The 21152-nt window shown below is 54.5% G+C and overlaps 3 protein-coding genes across 3 annotated transcripts; 1 reads left to right on the forward strand and 2 right to left on the reverse strand.

Annotated features, from left to right (window-relative positions):
* The first annotated feature begins 246 nt into the window (after positions 1-246).
* Positions 247-8789, forward strand: CATSPER1 (cation channel sperm associated 1). The gene is made up of 12 exons (XM_033121114.1): positions 247-1348; positions 2364-2576; positions 3270-3383; positions 3558-3717; positions 4000-4091; positions 4211-4354; positions 4520-4583; positions 4760-4832; positions 4951-5011; positions 6248-6323; positions 8490-8604; positions 8760-8789. Exons 1-12 carry the CDS (start codon positions 247-249, stop codon positions 8787-8789), a joined length of 2244 nt encoding a protein of 747 aa, XP_032977005.1.
* Positions 8790-11441: 2652 nt separating this feature from the next.
* On the reverse strand, positions 11442-12985 carry CST6 (cystatin E/M). Its single transcript, XM_033120687.1, has 3 exons — positions 12628-12985; positions 11974-12099; positions 11442-11631 (listed from the first exon to the last, which is right to left on the reverse strand). Exons 1-3 carry the CDS (start codon positions 12865-12867, stop codon positions 11545-11547), a joined length of 453 nt encoding a protein of 150 aa, XP_032976578.1. The 5' UTR covers positions 12868-12985; the 3' UTR covers positions 11442-11544.
* Positions 12986-19381: 6396 nt separating this feature from the next.
* Positions 19382-20914, reverse strand: BANF1 (BAF nuclear assembly factor 1). Its single transcript, XM_033120896.1, has 3 exons — positions 20779-20914; positions 19944-20082; positions 19382-19700 (listed from the first exon to the last, which is right to left on the reverse strand). Exons 2-3 carry the CDS (start codon positions 20064-20066, stop codon positions 19554-19556), a joined length of 270 nt encoding a protein of 89 aa, XP_032976787.1. The 5' UTR covers positions 20067-20082; positions 20779-20914; the 3' UTR covers positions 19382-19553.
* Positions 20915-21152: the final 238 nt, after the last annotated feature.

The raw sequence follows: 21152 nt of genomic DNA on the forward strand, positions 1-21152 counted from the left end.
AATTTTACAATGAAGAGGTTGGACATGATGATCCTTGATGCTTAACGATAGCCCAGTAGGAGGCTTTTGAGAATTAGGCCTGGGGGGAGGCCTGCTGGTGACATCACAGAGATGAGAATTCCATGGGAAGAGTCAGGCTTTCCTAGAAGCCCCACTGCCACAGCTTAGGTGAGAGGGACAATCCAGGAAGAGGTCTATTGGGCCCCTGTCTTGAGCTATTCTTCTTCCAGGGTTCCCAGCATAGTCATGCAGCAACCTTCGATGGCTGAAAAGGCTCAAAATGAGGCAGATACCAGTGATTTGGATGTGCTCTCTCGCCCCAGCTCATCAACTCCGCCCCATAGGCCAAGGCATAGTGGAGTCCACCGCCATCACAAGTCCCATCACCACAGTGTGTCTCATCACCATGGTGTGTCCCGCCAACACAGCATGTCCCATCGTGGTGAATCTCACCACCTTGGTGAGTTCCAAAACTTCCCTGACGATGCTATCTCCCACCATTCCCACCTCTCCCCACCACACCGCCACTCCCCACGTCGTGATGGAGCCCAACAATCCACATCCCCTGCCCCGGATCCTTCCCATGGCACTGTCCTCTCCCACCGCTCCTATGATGAGGACGACTTAGATGATGACCGCCGTCATGGCAACAGGAGACATCACGATAGGTCCCACCACCATAGAGAGTCTTACTACCATGGTCCTATGCCCCAGTACCTCAGTGAGTCCTACAACCATGGGAGGCCCCCCGACCCCAGTGGGTCTCACCACCAGAGTGAGGTTTCCCGCCATAGTGTGTTCCCTGAGCCTTACCACCATAAAGAGTCTGACCACGTCAGTGAGGCCCGTCACCATGAGGGACCCCATCACTATGATGCTTACGACGACAGTGGGCACCATCACCATCAAGCCCACCACCACAGAAGGCCTCCTCATCATACAAAGACCCATTCCCACCTCTCCTATGAAGGGTCCAACCACCAAGGCACATCTCACGACCCCAACGAGCTCCACTATGGCCACCCCAGCAAGCACCACCATAGAGCACGTCACCATGATTACCCCCGTAGTGGTCACCACTATGGGGAGTACCATCATGGCGGCTCTCAAGTCTCTGGCCAACACAAATCCCACAGCAAGGTCAGAGTCGGCTCAGCCTATTCTCGTGCAGCAGCCCTCCAACCTAGTGTGGCACGCATACAGAGCATGGCCATCGGCATGACTCGTTCCCACAGTACAGGGCACTCACAGTCCTCTCAGAGATCCAGCAAAGTCCATCCTCAGGATTCCTCCTCTAAAACCTCGGAAAGCTGGGCTGAAAATGACGAGCAATTTCAGAAGCACAAAAGTGAGTCTTTGCCCCTCCTCCAATTCCCACTGCCTGGCCCAGATTCCAGACCTCACTCGGGCTCTCCACCGATCTCCCACAGATCATGCACTTGATGATCTGTGGGAGATCATGCACATCATCTCACCTGCAAGTATATTTCATTGGCTATTCACTCACCTGACCATTCATCATCCAACTTTTATTCCTTGAATTATGTCCCTCTTCAGGCCATCAGTTGTTTGTTCATTCAGTCACTGCTTTATTCATTCACATGTTCACGTCTCAAACATTTTGTCTTGTCTCATACGGGTGTCTGGACTGCCTGTGCCCCGATAGCACAGGGAAGACAAACCCTGTCTTCAAGGGGCTCCGAGGCTGGGGGTGGTCACTTCACCAACCAACCCCAAACCATCCCGTGATGGGGGCCTATCCTCCATGTCAGAACACTTACCATTGTGGGTTCTGTTTGCCCACATTTTCCACACTAACCTGTGAGCTTCTTGAGGACAGAGATTGGGAACCAGTGCCTGAATGAGGGTCTTGTTTGAGGACAGGAAGTGACCTTGGCTGTTAATACACAACCCACGAAACTTGGCCTCTGGGAGTTTAGCAAACATGGCAACAGTCTCATGAACAAGCAGCGAGGGGTGTATGTCTAACTGGAGAGGGGTGGGTAGGGTAGGTAACCAAGAGGGGAAGGTGTTTTAGCAGAATCTTAAAGGGAGACGGAGAGTTTAGCCAGAGAATGGGTGGTGAGGAGGATTGGGTTTCCAAGCAAGTAGAGAAAGGCATGGAGATGTAGCAGCATGAGCTCTCCAGATGTGCTCAAGCAGACTCCAAATCCTAAACAGGGTGGCACCTACCACGGAAGGGTAAGGCCTGTGGCCCCAATACCAACACAGGACGAACATAGAAGCACCTTAGTGAGTGAATGGCAGGCAGGCATGAAGATGAACCCCAATCCAACCTGAGAGGGGGACCTGGGATTCCCATGCCCCGTTCCATACAGATTTGACTTTCTGGCCCCTTACAGCCGGCAGAGCCCAGCGGGCCCACAAGAAGCCGCACAGTGTTGGCTGCTTCAGTTGGTTGTGGGAAAAATTAAGCAACCTCCTTCAGGGCTTCCGGGAAATGATCAGGAACCTGACTGAGTCCCTGTTCTTCGAAGTCTTCATTTTTCTCGTCGTCTGCCTCAACACCATCATGCTTGTGGCCCAGACCTTCGCTGAAGTCGAGATCCGCGGAGGTAAGAGCTGGGAGTCCCGTTCATATAGAGAAGGGTTTTGATCCTGTCGGCCTGATCCAGTGCCGGGTGCTTTATATAACTTAGCTTATTTGATTCTCACACCTGGGAAATAAACGACATTGCCCAATATTAGAGATGAGGCTAAGAAACATAGATGAAAACAGCCAGCCAGAGACAGAAAGGCCCGCCAAACTAGACGATGTGCTGTTTGTAGATACAGCCACCAGGTGGCGCATCTGCTCTTAATACGTATGCTGCTTCACGCCGGAAGGATGCTGGGAAGCCAGGTGGACTAGAAAGGCCAAGAGACTCTGGAGGAGTAAGAAAGGAAACTATGAGAAGGTGGCCCCTAAAATCCTGGGGAGCAGGGTGAAGGAAAGGACATAAACTAGGGAGAGGAGGATAAGAGGCAGAATGGCTGATGTTTCTTGCATGTGCACTGGTTCAGGCTCCATTTTAAGCATTTTGCTGTGTTAAATGCCTTTTATGCTCATGAAAACTCTATTAGGCAGACTGTTATTATTACTGTTTCACAGATAAGAAAACTGAGGCACAGAGCAGTTAAGACACACAGCCATGTAGGCAGAGCCAGGATTTCCCTAAATGGCTGTGTGCGAGGTTCCCGTGGGGAGGAGGTGAGAGGGGCCAGTGTTCCTGGGAATGGCCCTGAGCAAGCCCCTGGTGTCCCCGCAGAGTGGTACTTCATGATGCTGGATTCCATTTTCCTCTGCATCTACGTGGTAGAAGCTATGCTCAAGATCATTGCTTTGGGATTCAAGTATTTTTCTGACTCCTGGAATAATCTGGGTGGGTGGGGCTGGGGTGCATGTGTGTGTGTGTAATGGGAGCCACCAAACTGCCTAGGGGAGGCTGAAGACAAAAGGGGACAGGGGCAGGCGGTGTTGGCGTTTGGGAGGGCTGTGGGTCTGGGTTAGAGGCCTGGGCAGGAGCCCGTTGCACTTAGGCGCCCTGTGCCCTCAGACTTCTTCATCGTGGTCATGGCCGTGCTGGACTTCATGCTCATGCAGATCAACTCCAGCACCTTCAAGCGCACCGTCTACAACCAAAGCGTCGTCCGGATCTTCAAGGTCTTCAAGAGCCTGCGGGCCCTGAGGGCCATCCGGGTCCTGCGGAGGCTCAGGTCAGCTGGGCCACAGCTGCCTACCCTGGTCTGGGGACTCTGAAGGAAGAGGGGACCCAGGACTGGACTCCCAAGGAGTGTGTTGTGACCTGTTCCAGGGATGGAGAAGGAGAGGCTGTAGACTCCAGCCCGCTTCTGATAAGCTTCCTGTCGGATCATTCTCTGCATTTTCCAAAGAGGGGCTGGGACTCTTCCAAGTCACCTCCTGCCTTCAGCGTCAGCTCTGGCACCCAGACACAGATCCCCACCCACGCTGACAGCCTCCTCAACCTCTTCCCACAGCATCCTGACCAGTCTCCAGAAAGTGACTGCGACCCTGGTGCGATCCTTGCCGTCCATCACCGCCATCCTCATCCTCATGTTTACCTGCCTTTGTATCCTATGCCGTGGGGGCTGGGGCGGGACCCTGAGGTGCTGTGGGGGGGGGCAGGGACCAGGGACGGGGGACATGGTCAAATGGCCCTGAGAGCCTGGTTTGGCCCTGAACAGCCAGTCCTCTTCTCTGTGGTGCTCCGGGCACTGTTCCGCCATTCTGACCCCAAGCGCTTCCAGAACATCTTCACCACCATCTTCACCCTCTTCACCTTGCTCACCCTGGACGACTGGTCCCTCATCTACCTGGACAGCCGAGCCCAGGGTGGGGCAGGCCCCAGGCAGGGCGGCGGGCAGGGTGCTGGCTGGGTGGACAGATCCTGGGGGCTCAGTTACCCCATCTGCAAAGTGGGGCTTCTGACACTTGCTGGCAGAGGTGAGGTAAGGGCCAGCAAGGAACTCCCAGCTCCAACGATCCCTTCTGTCCCAGGCGCCTGGTATATCATCCCCATTCTCATGATTTACATCATCATCCAGTACTTCATCTTCCTCAAGTAAGGCCCCCGCCCCTGCTCTGCTCCCCAGCTTCACTCCCCTCCTCCACCAACCCCTGGGCAGCCCCTCCCCCGCCCTCTCACCCTGATCACGCCACGATGAACCCAGAGAACGGTGCAGGGCCTATCCCGCAGCCTCCTCCTTGAGAGCACCCCCACCGTCCCCCCACCTCCAGCCTGGTGATTGCCGTCCTAGTGGATAACTTCCAGATGGCACTGCTGCAAGGCCTGGAGAAGATGAAGCAGGAGGTACTGAGGATGGGGGGCAGGGGGACCAATCGGGGGAAACACAGGAGGGGGCGCAGAGGCTGGAGGGAAGGAAGGAAGCAGGTGCGGGACTGACAGGATCGAGTCCTCCTCTTCACAGAAGGCCGCCCAGATCCATGAGAAGCTTCTGGATGAGTCGCTGACAGAGCTCAGCCAAACAGGTATCAGCCCTCCTCTCTTTCCATAGTCAAACACAGGATTTCAGGCTCAGTTTTAGAATCTGAGACTCAGGAGAACTTTCAGAACTTAGAACTTTGATCCAAAGAGCACTACAACAGTTCTCTAAAAGCCAATTAAACTGATAGCCAATTCTTGAAAGATCCATTAACAAAACAACTAATTAGCCAAATTATGATTCCACAAACACGCGTTTTTATTAATAACCTATAAAGTTTGTAGAAGTGGTTTTACATGGGATGGTTTCGAATGATTTTGAGGGTTTTGTCAAGGTAATATACACACCTGTCTAGAGTCATTCTAAGTGGATTGAGAGATTTCAAAAATGATGTTTCCTGTAGATGCTCATTTTTTCACACCTGACTTTCTTGGTGAATTGATTTTGAGCCATTTGCTTTGCTTCCTGCTTAACGATCTTCAAACTTTAGAATCTGAGTCCTAGAATCCTGCTCTTAGGATCATTAACACCAGAGGACTAAGGGACCTCAGGGGTTACCTGGCCCTTCACCTGCCCTCTCCATCAAGGACAGACACTGAGGGCAAAAAGGCATAAGCAAAAGGAGGAATTCATTGGCTCAAATTACTTAGCAAATTGAGGGTGCATGGACTTTGGGGAATGGCTGGATCTAGGACTTGAATGATGGCTGGGATTTGGTCTCCTTCCATCTCCCTGCTCTATAGCCCTCTGTGTGGTTTTGTGCTTAGGGTGGCAGTTCCCTGTGTTGGTAAAATGGCCACCTGCAGCTTCAATCCCAAATCCTCAGTTTAGCCATCCCTGGCACTCCCAGCAGAGTCCTTCTTCTCCCAGAAGCTCCAACAAAGTCCCAGAAATGAGTCTCCTTTGTTCCAATTGATCACATGCCTGGTTCTGAACCAATCACTGTAGCCAAAAAAAAAAAAGCTGTTTCAATTGGCCAGGCCTGAGTCACATGTCCTTGGAGCTGGGGGTGGAGTCAACCCCAGCTAGACAGCATGGACCCAGAAGGGGCAGGAAAACTGGAAGACTGTCACCAGAGGAAGAGGAAACGGATGCTGGACAGGCAAATTAACAAAAAAAAACACTGCTACACACTCCACGCCTGGAGAAACAATCTCTTTGAGGGCATCCTGGACAAAAACTTGTTAGCCTCTGTTTGTATATCTCCGTAACACATGGGGTTTTCTTCACCTCCTTTCAATCAGGCATGTCCTTGACCTCCTGCTTCTTTCTCTACACCCAGAGCCTGAAGAGGTGATGAGTGAACACACTAAATACAAGCGCCTCATCGAGAAGAAATTCGGGACTCTTACTGAGAAGTAAGGAGGCCCAAAGGGAGGGGAGGCCTTGGGCCTAAGGCGAGAGTTCTGGGCGGCTGACCCGTAGGTTTGCAGGGAAAGGAACATTGCCCACCTCTCTGGAGAGGAGGGGGGAACACCCAGGTTTATACAGTCTGTGGCTAAGACATGGAGAACATTAGTGGCTTCTGCTCACAAAGAGTAATCTCGTGCCACCGAGAGAAGTCCACCAGCAGCGCCTAAAGGGCCATAAGAGGTCCTCTGAAGCCAAGGGCCAAGGGCAGGGGCAGCAGAGAGGTCCTGGAGGAGCAGTGATTCTACTCATCCTTTTATTCAAGAAGCATCCCTTACCCTTGCTGTAGGCCAGGCCCTGTGAGGACTCCGGGGACACAAAGAAGGCACAGACTAGCACGTGCCCGTGAAGGCCCCACCTCTAAAGACTTGTGCTGGGCCCTGGAGCGTGGGTGGACTCCAGGGATGGGGGAGGGATGGGGGACTGGGTCGGGGGACAGCTTGGGTTAAGGCTGAGAGGCTGATGGTCAACACTCCATTCCTGTTAACTTGAGTGGCTTGCTGGGGTTTTGGGGCTGTGCTCATGGCAGCGGGACCTTGGCACAGACTCCTGCTGCCTGGCTCTCTCAGAGCTGGGCCCCACCCCACCTCATCCGGACCAGCTCCAAAGCAGCGGACAGGGCAGCCTGATCGCTGGCACCCTCTAGACTCTCCTCAGCCGCCCACAGAGCCCAAACCCCAAAGGCCCTCCGTGATCAGGCCCTGTCAACCTTGCTGATATCATTGCAGCCACTACCACACCCATACATCCTTGCTTCACCCACACTGTTTCCCAAGTGGAACACATACTTCGCCTCTAGACCTTCGCCCATACTGTTCTCTCTGCTAGAATGTCATCTGGTTGCCAATGCCAGCCTCCAGCGACCGAGAGCTGGGAGAGCTGAGTTCCAGTTCTGCCCACCTCACCGCTGGCCCTCCCGTCCATCCTCCACGTTCCTGCTCCTTGCCCAGCCTAGGCTGGCTCTTGTGCCTCTGACGTACTTTCCTTGGGGATCTCTGGGCCTCCAAATCTTCCTCACTGTTCCACCTCCACCAAGAGTGCTTGTTGTTGGTTTTTGTTCATTTATTGTAATCATTGTTTCTTTTTATTTCTTTAGAGAGTGGTGTTTCTTAAAAGCAGTTTTGACTTTCCCCTCCTCCTGATTTTGAAACCCTACCAGGGCTCCTGCCTCCCTTAGGATAAGGTGGGGCACCTTGCTTTGACCTTTCCTGGTGTCTCCACCGCCAATCCATTCATTCTCTAAAAACGCCTTCCTTGAGGCTTGCCCCAGCCTGCCAGCATACGCCCCCCTCTTCTGGAGTTTGGAACCAGGAGCCCTGCCTAAGCCTGCCAAATGCTCACATCTTTCAAACTCAGCTCAGGGGTACTTCCTCCAGAAGCCTTTCCTGATCCCCAATACTAGGGTCCTCAGTGCCCTGTGTTTACACTTGTCATAAATGTAAACACACTTGGTTTGCTCTCTGGCTCTGCCACAGGCTACGCTTCTTGAGGGTAGGGGCTGTTTTTTATTTGCTCTATGTTCTCAGAGCACCTTGCAGTGTAGATTGATTTCCGTGTTAGTTGATGGATGGATTGATAGAGCGGGCGGGCAGTGAAGGAGTTAATGAATGGGTAGTAGGGTGAGTGAATGGGTGGGGTTGATGTGGATGACTGCACAGCCGGGGCAGGGGTAGGTGGGGTTCCAGGGACAAGCGGTTGGGTGGAGGAGCAGATGAGTGAGTGAAAGGGAGGGGTGGTTAGATGGGCAAGGGAATGGCTAGGTGGATGGATGGATGGATGGATGGGTAGGTGGTGAGTGGGTGCGGAGAGGTGTGGCGTGGTGGGAGGGGCAGGCAGATGGTGGACAGATGGAGGGTTGGGAGGTAATTAATAGTCAGAACCCTCTGTGGTACAGGCAGACAGGGGTGGGGGCTTATATGTGGAAAAGGACACATGCCATGAAAGGCCACACTCAGGAAAGTTGGGGCTGTGGCTGGAAATGGAGGTCTAGGGTGATGTGACTGTGTGGGTCGGGGGGAGGCCAGCAGGAAGAGCCATCCGGGGGTCTCTGGGGGCCCAGAAGCACAGCCAGGCAGGTTGGCCGGAGATCGCCTCTGCCCCCCTCCCACCACCAGGCAGCAGGAGCTCCTGTTCCACTTCCTGCAGCTGGTGGCCAGCGTGGAGCATTATCAGCAGAAATTTCGCTCCCAGGCTTCTGTCATTGATGAGATTGTGGACACTGCATTTGAGGTGAACCAGGCAGGACCAGAAGGGAGGGGCCGAGGTAGGGGGCATGATGGAAGTCCACGCCAGGGGCCCATACCCAGAAGTGGCCCGCAGTAACAGTCACCTGGGCATTCAGTAGGCAGAGGCCAGCGGCTCAGCCACCCTCCCCCCACCCTCAGGCTGGAGAAGAGGACTTCAGGAGGTGGTGACACATGGAGAGGGACACGAGATACAGACTTCAGCCTCTGGCAAGCTACCCACCAAGGTGGGTCGGGACAAGTCTCCAGATCTGCTGGGACGATTGTCAAGCCTGCAGGGCTGGGACCCAACAGAGTTTTAAAACCCCAGGTGGCTCTGTGTCCTCACTGGCTGGGCTCGGGCACGGGGCAGGGGAACTTGTGTGTATGTACATGTGTGTGAGTGAGTGTTCCTTGTTAAAGCCATTGTTCTTGGTCTGCTCCAACCCCAACAGGGCCCGACACCCTAGCCTGGCCCGGCAGTACATTAGCAGCAGCCAGAGGGGTGGCCTGAAGAGCAGGCCAGGCTGTGCTAGAGGGAGAGTGGATGGTCACCCTGCTTTGGGGAGGAAGGCCTTTCTGGCACACGTGAGGAAAGAGAGAACAAGCTGGAACAGCCTTCTCTTGTCAGGGTGTGGGGTGCCGGTAGGCTCCAGAAATGGGGCTCAGAGCCCAGGAACTTGGGCCTACCACAACCCTCAGCATCCAGTATAAGAATATCATGAACCCAGAGGTCAGAGGTCATTGCCATATCCTGCCCAGCCTGGGGTCAGACTGGAGAGCCTCAGTGAGGGGAGGTAGAGTGGAGGCTGCTCCAGTCCTTCTGGCCTCAGGATGGGGACCAGGGTCAAGGGTGGAGGGTGGCAGACAGGTTGGGAGGTGCGTGGAATGGATGAGCCTGCTGTCAGAGGACAGCAGGGACAGAGGCTGATGGTCGTTCCCACCCCTGTCTAGAGTTTAGATGAGTTCCCCTGCTTCAGCCTAAGCCTGGGCAGGAGGCCCAGAGCCCCTGGCCCCATGGCTGGGGGTAGTAGTGGGGCACTCACCTGGGTCCCTGGGTGCCCTGGGCCTGTGTGGGTGCTGGAGACCTAGCACTAAATCAGACACAAGCCCAGCCCTGGCCCTGGGGGCTCCCATCCAGAGGCGGGGTGCCCCACTGCCTACAAGACCCACCTCACCTAGTAGAGTGAAGCCAGCGTGCAGTCCAGGCTGGAGGGTGTCAGGAGTGGGACTCCGGAGTGGGGGCTGAGGGGTGATAGACAACCACCCCCTGTACCTCTAAGCTGGAAGAGACAGTGGCAAAATCTCCAGGCCCCAGGACACAAGCAGCACCTCCCCTCCCCAGCTTGGCCAAGGGCACTGGCTGGCCCAGGCCACAGGATTAGACTGTGCAGAGGAAATGCCACCTGGGATTTGGGCACAGATTCCGGGGGTGGAGAAGCCACCTGGCAGATATCTCCAGAGCTCACCTCACTCCACCACCTCACACATTCATTCAACAAGCATTTCCTGCCACCTACCCTGTGCGAGCCTTGTGCTGAAAGCTCCTGCTTGGTGGCACATGGGAGCCCTCCTAAACAATAGCCCCACCACCTGCCCCAGGGCTATCTGAGCTGCCACATCTCACAGGCTTGAGCAGAAGCAAGACTGGAAGTTTCCTCTGCATCCCTAACTCCTGTCCAACCCATCCCCTCAGCTCTGCAGCCTTTTCCATGTGCCAGCCACATCTATTTTTCACTTCCCGTCTCCACCCCAATATGGCCACTGAAGACAGAGGGCAGGGCCTGGGACCTGGGGCTGTTCCTCATTAGGCCCCAGCATTGGGCAGGGGACCAGGCAGGCACAGCAAGGTGTGAGGCCTTGCCTGGAGGGGCGTGGGCAGGGGCAGGGGCAGGAGCAGGAGCAGGGGTAGGGGCGGGGGCGCGCTCCACAGCCCGGGCAGCTCTGCCTGCCTGGGCCTCAGCGCCCACCCCTAGTGCTCCCAAGTGGTCCAGTCCCTGCCCGTCCTGTCCCAGGTGTGCACGTGCTTTTGTGCGTCTGTGGGCCAGCTCTTGGTGCGGGATGCAGGTCTCTGGGGTTGTATGTTTGGGGTTCTATATATACATCTCCAGGTTGTTTCTCTGGGGAGTTGTTGCTTCTGTGTGTTTCTGGGTTGCTAAGTTGTGCTTATGTTTTTCTGGATATGTGTGTGGTGTCTGGGAGCATCAGAGTATGTATTGTGGGTTTCTCTGCATGTGTGTGTGTGTGTAGTGTGTTGAAGAGGTCTGGTGTGTGTGTGTGTGTGTGTGGCGAGTATGAATTGCAGCCGCAAATTCAGGTGTGAAAACATGTTGCAATTCTTGTTTACTTTAAATACCACTGACTCACCTCTGCCCCTCATTCTTCCTGCGCAGCAGATGTGACCTGGGCCCCCTTGGAGCTCCCTGTCCAGCTGCTTCCCAGAGTCTTGCAGAGGGCAAAACCCTGGGGAGTCGCCCCGCTGTGTTTCCTGCGGTGTGTACTTGAAAGTCACTGGTTCCCAGCCCTAGTGGTCTCTTGGCCTGCAGGGGCTCTGCCATGTCTGGGCCACATGTGGGTAGAGGAACCTCACAGGCTGGGAGTTCAGAGTCCTGGGGTGCTGCTGGCTGAACCCCCCACACACCACCCTGAACGGTCCTGGGGGCTGAGAAAGAGCAGTGCTCAGGTGCTTCTCAGAGTATTCACCATAGGCTCCGGGTCACCATCACTCTCCTGTGACTTTGTGGAAGACTCCAGATTTTTGGGGTGGGAGTGGTATGGGCGCCCTGTCAGCCGGGTGGGCTGCCAGTGGGAGTTGGGGACGGGGAAGGGGAGAAGAGACCGATGCAAGAAGCAGTGCTAGCAATTTATTGTAACAGATACGGCCCATGGACCCCAAAGTGCCCTCCACCGATGGGCCTGCTCCCTCCTGCTCCCAAGGCTGCGATGTCTAATACACGGGCAAGCAGTCGTGCTTTAGGAGGCTAGTGGAGTTCTGCCAGGGAACCACTAGGATCTCAAATTCGCAGCGCAGCTTCTGCAGATAGAGTAAGAAGAGAGAAGGAGGGATGAGCCTGGGCCCAGGCTTGCCTCCGCCCACCAGTCAGCCCTCTGCCCGCAAGGAGATGCAGTCCTGGCCCAAGGGACATGGAGTCAGATGGCCGGGACTAGATCCCAGGTTTTTCTAGCCCATTCCCTCACTCCTGGGGGAAGCCCCAATCTCCTCTCTGCACCCCACCCTAGCCCAGGGCTGAGTCACCCAGAAGGCAGTGACAGGTTCCGTCAGGCATCAGCCTGGCCAGCCAGACCAGTTCGGGCTGGACAACCTGAGGCTGCCCGGTGCTGGGAGGCAGGGGGTGTGTGGTAAGCAGGCTGTTACCTCCTCCTGCGTTCCTGCGGCCAGGGGACAGGTGGTGAGGTCTATGCCGTCTCCAGCCACCGCATTCTTCCGGCAGGCTGTACTGCCCATCTCCAAGGTCAGGTAGTACTTGATGCCAGCCACCAGCTGGGACGGAGAGCAGGGGCAGGTCAGAGGTGCTGGGACATGACCCCCACCCGGAAATCTCACCTCTCTCCACAGCCACCTCCCAGTCTCTTCCCCTGGACATATCCAGCACATTAGCCTCAGGAGTCAGACCTGGGACAGGAGTGTCCTGGTGGGGAATCCCTGGGGGGAGAGGCAGAGGCCTGGGCCCCGCAGGAGGCTGAGACCCAAGTGCTCACACCGCCCCGAAGCCTCATCTCCCTCATCCCCCTCCCCAGTCAACCCGGCTGGGCAGGGACTAGGGTGAAGTTAGCCAGGTAGCTGTGCAGGTTCAGGGATGGATCCTGCCTACTTGAGATTTAGATAGTTTGTTCATCGTGAAATCTTGTATTAATTCGATTTTTAAAAAATATATTGTGCGAAAATATTATCCCGATGACTCCTGCGGCTGCCCCTTACTCTGGCGCCCCGCTGAGTGCCTCACTCACCCGCCCCGCGCGCGCCCTGCGCCCCCCGCCCCCACCGCAGGTCCCGCCGGCCCAGCCGCACCTGGCTCTGCGCCTTGAGGATGTGCGTGTCTCGGAAGTAGTAGAGGCTGTTGCTGCCCATGTTGTAGCTGGCCACGGCCGCCTGCGCCGCCTTCAGCACCTGCGGGTCGCTGGTCGACAGGTCCTGCCGTCCTCCGATCATACGCTCCCTCGGCCGGGCACCGGCATCGCGGGGCAGCGCCAGGAGGCAGACCGCGAGCAGAGCCAGGCCCAACGCCAGCGGGAGGTTCGGGCGCACCATGACTGTCAGTGCCTGGCCGTGGCCCGTGCCGCTTTTACGGGCTTCGACACTCCGCCCGCCCCGCCCCGCGCCTCTGTGCGCCCCCGCGGGGCGCGGACCGGCGGACAGGGATCCTGGGACTGGGCAGTCTGGGGGCAGACTCCAACGCCAACGGGAGCAGCAGACAAGCCCCAGCACATCTGTGTGCCATGATGCTCGCCCTGCCCTCCGGGACACACCCTGTCCTGTGAGGGAAAGGACAGCCACAGTTTCCAAATACCAGCACTGGATATGAAATACCCATCCAGTATGAAATACCAACAGCTATGAGCGCGCTCTTACTATCACCACCATTTACTACTGTGTGACCTTGGAGAAGTTACTTAACCTCTCACACAGGGCCTCAATTTCCTCTGTAAAATGGGCATTCAATAGGTGACATGTTATGTAAATCAAGTAGGGACATTGCTGCGTTGAGCTGGTAGCTGTTTAACCCTCACAACCAGCATGGAGTGGAATCAGTAATGTTTCCACTTAACAGAAGAGGAAACAGGACTCAGAGGGGACAACCGATTTGCTCAAGGACACCAGCTGGTAAATAGTAAATGGTGATACTACCTTTTGAGCCTGGGCAGTCTAACTCAGATCTGTGCTCTTAACCAGACTGAGACCGAAGGTTGAGAACTGGTCAGGAGAGGTGTGTGTCGTACCAGCTCTGCCACTTACTGACTGGCTGACTTCTGACAAGTCCTTTCACCTCCCAGAGCCTCAGCATCCTCATCTGAAGAAAGGCGACTTTTTTCTTTTCTTTTTATTTTATTTTAAAGATTTTACTGGGGAAGGGGAACAGGACTTTGTTGGGGAACAGTGTGTACTTCCAGGACTTTTTTCCAAGTCAAGTTGTTGTCCTTTCAATCTTAGTTGTGGAGGGCGCAGCTCAGCTCCAGGTCCCCTTGTTAGTTGCAGGGGGCGCAGCCCACCATCCCTTGCGGGAGTCAAACTGACAACCTGTGGTTGAGAGCCCACTGGCCCATGTGGGAATCGAACCGGCAGTCTTCGGAGTTAGGAGCACGGAGCTCCAACCGCCTGAGCCACCGGGCCAGCCCCGAAAGGGCAACAACTCTTATCTTCTAAGTTTATTCTATTAATGGCCTGAGACTGGATCGGGTAAGTTGGTTGTGTGCTGGAGGTCCCAGCAAAACAGGGCACTATGACTTTTTGGGAATAATCTGAGAATAAATGCATTTTTTAAAAAAGCACTGAAGTAGTCAACACGGGAAAAGTCTGGATTTTGTTGGGATTCTTTATCTGTATTTTAGAGATCAGCACAGTTGTGCTTTTCATCATGTTGTTGAGGGGAAGTGGGCTTTTTGCCGTTGGGACACTAAGACCTGGTCCATGCTTAGGGCCAGGTATCTTAACTGGGCGTTGGAAGAGGTAGTGGTTTATAGTGTGTGACAGTCAGTGCTTAGTAAGTGGTATTACAGTGGACCCTTGAACAGCATGGGTTTGAACTGCACGGGTCCACCCATGCGTGGATTTTTTTCAGTAGTGTAAATGTATTTTCTCTTATGCTTTTAACATTTTCTTTTCTCTAGCTTATTGTAAGAATACAGTATATAATACATATAACATACAGAACATGTATTAAACAACTATTTATGTTATCGGAAAGCTTCTGGTTAACAGTAGACTATGAGCAGTTAAGTTTTGAGGGAGTCAAAGTTATATGTGGATTTTTGACCATGGGGGACAGGGGTCATTTGTGCCCCTAACCCCAAGTTGTTTAAGGGTCAGCCGTATTGTGATGAATATTATGAGTAAGCATCCAGCATTCCAGGACCCGAGTGTGGCTACTGTCCAATCCAGCTGTGACCCCACCCTCTCAGCCCAGCTGTGAAAAACAATCTTGGGATTCCAAGGAACAGTCAGTCGCTCAGGTGTCTGCCTTAAAGGGACGGAGCCCAGTTTGTGGGAGAGCTGGCACAAGCTTGGCTTGATGAGGCCAAAGCCAGGCAGGAACCCAACGTGAGAGAAGCCAGGAGCGGGAAAACAAAGGGGCTTAGGACCTCAACACAGGAGAGGCGGGAGGGGCAGCCCCAAGGGGCCAGAAGCTTCCTCAGGCTCTCCCAGCTCTGCTCTCCTGTCACTTGGAGTTCAGCCATGGCCATACTTACCTCCAACAGCTTCCTGGAAAACGAGCCAAGGCCCGGTCCCCAGCTCACTTGTCCCTGTCCTACCTGTCACTCCTCTGTGCTGACACCGATGAGTCTTGCATCCCAACCTATCAATTACCAAAGACCTTTCACCCTTTGATCTAGTCACACAAGCAACAGGAAGTAGTAAGCATCATCCTTATTTTGCAGAGGAAGTAAGTTAATCACAGAGTCACACTTGTGTAAGGTCACACAGCTGGAATCGGTGTCTTGGTGTGACAAGAGGGATAGGAGAAGGGAAATGAACGATTACTGGGTTTTTGATATGTGCCCAGGCTTGTGCCAGGGACTCAACATACATCCTCTCATAACAGCTGTGCAGAAGCAGTGATTACCTTCTACATGGAAGAAATGGAGGGGGCAAAGGGAGTCAGTGGTGGGATCTGGGGGGGCACCCATGTGCCAGCATCCTAGTGTGTGAGTCCTGGACTTTTCCACTGGGATATGAAGTCTGCTGTGCCAGGGGAGTGTCCCTGGAGGTGGGGTACCCCAGGAGGATTTCCCAGGGCTGGGTCTCATGTGAAGAACTCTTAGCCTGGACTCCACCCTGTTTGGACCACTTTGGCTTCCGGAAGGAGGCCTGAGCCAGGTGTGAGCTCAGGGTTGGCCATCCCCACTGGCCACAGGGCACAGCTTCGTTTTGCTGTGGCCCAGAGATCCCCACCCAGGGTGCCCATGGCACCCCTCTCTTGCCCTTGGCCTAGGGGTCTCACTGACCAGGGTGAACCCTTAACATTCCCTGCACCCCGGGATCGGGCCCCCCAGAGCCCTCTTCATTGAACCTTTGGCTGCAGATATTCCTTCCCCAGGGCTCTGCTCCCATTTCCCTGTGGGACCGCATCCTGGAAAGACCTTATGGCAAGGGAAGCTGTGATCCAACGGTGATTAAAGCTCCCCGCTGTGGAGGAGCTCTCCTAAGTGCAGGGGCTCTCCGGTAACTAGCTGGTTGAATCTTTCCAACTCTGCACAGCTGACAGAACAGACAGGCTCAGAGCAGCGAGGCACCTGGCTCCAGGTCACACAGCCAACAAAGGAGGAACTGAGACCAGAACCAGGCCTGGCTGGCTCTTTCAGGCTACCACCAATCCAGCCAGGAGTAACAGTAGAGAGAGCCCTGGGTCCCTGTAGGGAGGGGGCAATGTGGAAGGGAGGTCAAGCAGCTACCGAGGCTTTCACACCATCTGGACGGCCAATGTGTCTAGGGCTTGGGTTCGTCCTGTAGCCTCCCCCTACTTCCCTTCCAGGGGCATCAGGACACCTTCAGGACTCTGGAGTGCATGGGTTAGGTTCACTCCAAACTCTTGGCCAGATCTGAGCACTCATGAGTAGAGTGGCTGAGGGGGGTCAAGCTCTGGCTGGGTGCAGCAGCGGGGGAGGGCTGGACAATGACTTTGGGTCAATATTTGCTGACTTTCAGGCCCACCCATACGCCTTGCCAAGCACGTCCTGTTGGGTAACATGGGCTGACATTTAGATAACCTGGTATCTACACATCCCCACCTGTCTGCTTTCTCCAATATCGTAGGCCTGGGGCCCTTTGTCCTACTGGCTGAGTTGGGGTTGGATCTCTGAGAGGCCACACTGTCTCAGGGTACATTCAGCATGCCCTTTGTCTTCTGCTGTTCCAGGACTGATCCAGGAAGCTGTGCGGGGTGCACGCAGGGGCCAAGATAAAGGGTTCAGGCCTTTCCAACCTGTCACCGGTACTGCCTGAGCACCGAGGGAGGTGAGAAAGCAGGCTCCAGCTTCCTCAAAGCGTGTGGGTGAGGCAGAGAAGAGCCCGTGACATGGAAGCAGAGCAGGCAGTGTGTCCCACAGGGTTCTGGCAGGCAGGCCTCGGTGCCAGAGCCATGGGCGGCAAAACTGGACAACTAGCGTGGGCAGGACCCTGGGAAGGGCGCTGTGGAGGAGGAACCAGTCTCCATTACCTCAGAGTGCCAGCAACAATCTGGCAGCGTCAGGGCTGGGGTGGGGGAGCCCCCCAAAGCACACCAGGCCTGTGTGACAGCATCACAGCACAAGAGTCAAAGCTGAGGGGACTCTGAAGTGACCCTGGACCCATCCAGGAAAACATCAGAAACATAGGTAGGCCTGAAACTCCTGGGACAGTCTGCATTACCATCTCGGTCTGGGCTGCAGACTGGCACCCTCCCAGGAGGTGGCCTGTAACACAAGCCGGGCCCTGCTCTGGCTACCTGGTGCCCTTCCAAGGGAGCCACTCAACTTCCCAGACCCAACCTTGCTCGGAACCCTCATCTGTACTAATAACCACCATAGTTTCCAGTTACTCGTATAATCGCTCTATACCCAGGTCTTTACTTTGGTTTCCCTTTTATCTTCCTTCTTCTATTGAGACGGAGCTAACGTCAAGTACACAGAACACTTCTGTTCCCTTTATCAGTTGACACCTGTACTACCACCACACAGGTCAAGAAATGGAAACTGCCACTCCCGCCCCCAGGCTGTCCTGCTCACCATACCCACGTCCCACTCCCAAAGGCAATCATTGTTGACATTTGCAATAACCCATTTCCTTGCTCTTTCTCGTTTTACCACCTATCTAGAGATCCCTAAGCAACAACTGACCTGACTTTACGTGTATATTTTGATGTTTGCTCAGTATTGAGTGTCACCTTTGTCCCACAGCTGTTGTGAATTCATTTCCCCGGGTACTGACAGCCATCAGAGCTCTTCCAGTTGGGGCTGTTAGAAAAAAAGCAGCTCTGAAGGCTCCCGTCGGTGCTGGAGCAGGTGTGCGAGTGTCCTCGGTCATAGCTCCAGGGCAGTGGAATAGCTGGCTCACAGGGTGGGTGTTCAGTTATAGAAAACACCCAACTGTTTTTCCCAAGTGTTTAGACCAATCGCCATTCCCACCAGCTGGGTATCAGTTCCTGTTGCTCCATTTCCTCATCACTTGGTATTGTCTGGCTTAAAATTTCTGCCAATCCAGTGAGTGTATAATAACACCTCATTTGCATTTCTGATTACTAATGTAATTGTTTTGTTTGCTTTTCTTCACTGCAGTTATGTTATATACTCTGGATATAGTACCTTGTCACGTATGTGTTACAAATATCCTTTCCCACTCTCAGTCAGTTTTGTCTGTCACTCTCTTTATGGTATCTTTAGATGGAGTTTCTACTAATGGAGTTAAATGTATCAACTTTTTCTTCTTAATTTTTCCCTACCCTGAAGTCAGGAAAATCTTCTCCTGTTACCCCAATGTTTGTATTTAATGTGTGTCGGTCTGTCCTCACCAGACTGGGAGCCCTCTGAGGAACGCCCTTTACGCAGCAGTTCCTCAGCGAGGCCCCACTCAAAAGACTGAAAGCCAAGCAGGGCTGGGTGCTGCACAGTTAGCATTTCATCTGATCCTTACAACCATCTCATTTTCCAAGTGGGGAAACTGAGGCTCAGAGAGGCTGAAGGATATGACCAAAGAACACAGGGCTCTCAGGTATATGGGCTTCTAAGTTATTTTGAGAGCCAATGGGGGCACTTCCTAGCAGAAAGTCCAGTCTCTCTGAGTCCCTGGTTTCCTCACCTGTAAAAGAGAAAACAATTCTTTACTGTGGAAGAAAAAAATATTGATAAAGATCTTAGCTGTGGGGCTGGTTCACTAAGCGTGCAATCAAAAATAGGATGAAAATGTACCAGATAAAAGTGTAACTCGCCCTCAGCTGTGATCCCATGCTCTCTCTGCCTCCCAGACCGCAAGAGCCCTGCCCACTCCTCCCAAAGGCCAGGAAAGCACATGATGATTAGCAGGTGAACTTTTACCCACATTCCGTCCCCCTCTTCCTGGTACCTCTGACTCCCACTTCCTTTTCCACCAGGTGCCGGCTAGCTCAGCTACTGACTCAGCTGACATCGGGAATGGCACAGCACACCTGGATCCCAGGAAGGGACCAACCCACACTCTCTCCCATGTTACTACGGGATTGAGGCACTCTTGAGGCACCTGCCTGAGGCTTATGTGGCTAGGGTGGCTGCCCTCCGGTGTACGGAGGAAGCTGCCAGTTTCGACTGGCACTGATAAGGAGTGTGACAGACCTGATCAGCCCCTGGGGAAGAGGCGACTCCCAGCCCATCTGTTTTTCAACGCACAAAACCCAGTCCTGAAGGCCACTAACTTTATTGATTTAAAAAACTTTGTAAGGACAACGACTATTCTGCCAAAAGAGAAGCCAAATGGCATAAAACAGACCGGCGAGGAGGGTGTGGGTGAGGGAAGGGGCCAGGAATCCACTCAGAAAAGCTGGTAATTATCAACATGAAATTGGCAGGGGAGAGAAGAGAGATGCATGCAAAACGAAGAACTTCTGAAAAAGTTGAAATGGTAAGGGGAGAGAACTCCCTGAAGACCCTGGATGACACTGCAGGCTGAGCAGACATCAATCCTTTGTACAGGGCAGGGGAGGAGCCCCCACTCGGCTGCAAACTCTGGAGACTCAAGGCTGGGGCTAGGGACTGGGGGCTCCCCAGAGTGCATCACAAGAAGGCATCGCACCACTCTCGGAGGCACCCGAAGCAGTCCCGGGACTGCTTGGCATTGGCGCCACACGTGTCCTTTAGCCATTCCCGGAAGAGGTCTTCATCTTTCTTAAGCACCAGAAACTGGCCAAGGACCACATACGCCTGCAAAACAGGCAAAATAAAAGGCATGCTATTCAGTGCCCTGTGGGACTAAGAACAAGGCCACTCCTGTGGCATTCAGAGCACATGAGCCTAGGAGGCAGGGCAGGCTCTGGCTACCTCTTCAGATTATATACCACGGTCCTCCCCCACCAGATACACTCACTTTCCTCGCTCCCAAACTGCCAGGCAATACTGTAGTCTGCCACCCCCAGCCCTCCCCAGCTGCATGCAGCCTCCGCACACCTTGTCAAAGCCCCTTTCCTCCAGCTTCTTGCCCAGGACTTCACCAATCCCGGCCAGGCTCCCCACTGGCTTTTCCCCCATGGGCTCTGCCACGAAGTCTCGATGCTTTTGGGATGTTGTCATCTTGATCAGGATTTATCTACGAATCCCAAGAAAAGGTAGGTTAGGACTGAAAACCCGGGAACTCCCAAAGGCCCACTGGCAATATCATATTTAAAGGAAGCTAGACCAGCGATTATGGTGGGTTATTCGATTCCCCTCATTTCACGGATGAGAAAACTGAGGTCCAAGGCAAGTTTTTCCCACTACTCAAGAGAGAAATCTCTCTCACTCCCTGCGGGAACGGGGTTTTGGTATTGCCCCAGAGGAAAGACTATCCTGCCCTATCAGGTGGCGCAGGCCGGTCAGTAGCCAGAACTCGCCCTGAAGGTGTCACTCCCTCTGTGACCTTGGCTGGGCAAAGGAGGTACTGACTCTGCCTGGAAGGGCTATCCAGCCAGAAAAGCAAACAAAGGGTCCCCCTGCCCCACCCGCCCCAATTGGCTGCTCAGAGAGCACAGGCACGGGCCAGAGCGCACACCCCAGCTCAGTGCCCCAGCCCCACCAGGTTCACGTCTGGGCTCCCGCCGCGCCTCGAAGGCCCCGCCCCCGAGACGCGTCGCCCCGCCTCCTCCACGCGCCGCCGCGCCCGCGCGCCGCGTCCCGCCCCTCCTCGCCGGGCCGCCAAGCCCTCTCCGAGGGCGCATTCTCTGGCTGGCCGTGGCGCTTACGGCTTCCCTCCTTCTCGCGCCTCCTCTGCCTCCAGTCCAAGCCCTGCTGTGCAGCGCGCGCTCACCGGCAGCTTCAGCTCCCGTAACGGATACTCCTACCGCCCGGCTGCTCCCGCCGATACCTCAACTCACTAGAACGTTCTTCTACTTCCGCTTCCGGGTCGCCTCAAGAGCCACTTAAAAAATGTGGCACTTCTAGCCACTCAGAGCCATAGAGATGAGGCTCCCTGGACCTCACGGCGGCCTTAGAAGGGGCTCCTTTCCGGTCGCTTCGCGGGAAACCGGGCTGCCTTCTATTGTCTCGCTTCTCCAGAAGTACTTCCGGTCTCAAGGAGCAGAGGCTTCGGTGGAGAAAACTTTATTTCCCCGCTGCACGGCATCCGGAACTCAAGGACTTAGCCTTTGGCGATCTGGGGGTGGGAAGAGTTAAAGGAACGGA

This window comes from Rhinolophus ferrumequinum, chromosome 11 (assembly GCF_004115265.2).
Source record: "Rhinolophus ferrumequinum isolate MPI-CBG mRhiFer1 chromosome 11, mRhiFer1_v1.p, whole genome shotgun sequence".
NCBI lineage: Eukaryota > Metazoa > Chordata > Mammalia > Chiroptera > Rhinolophidae > Rhinolophus > Rhinolophus ferrumequinum.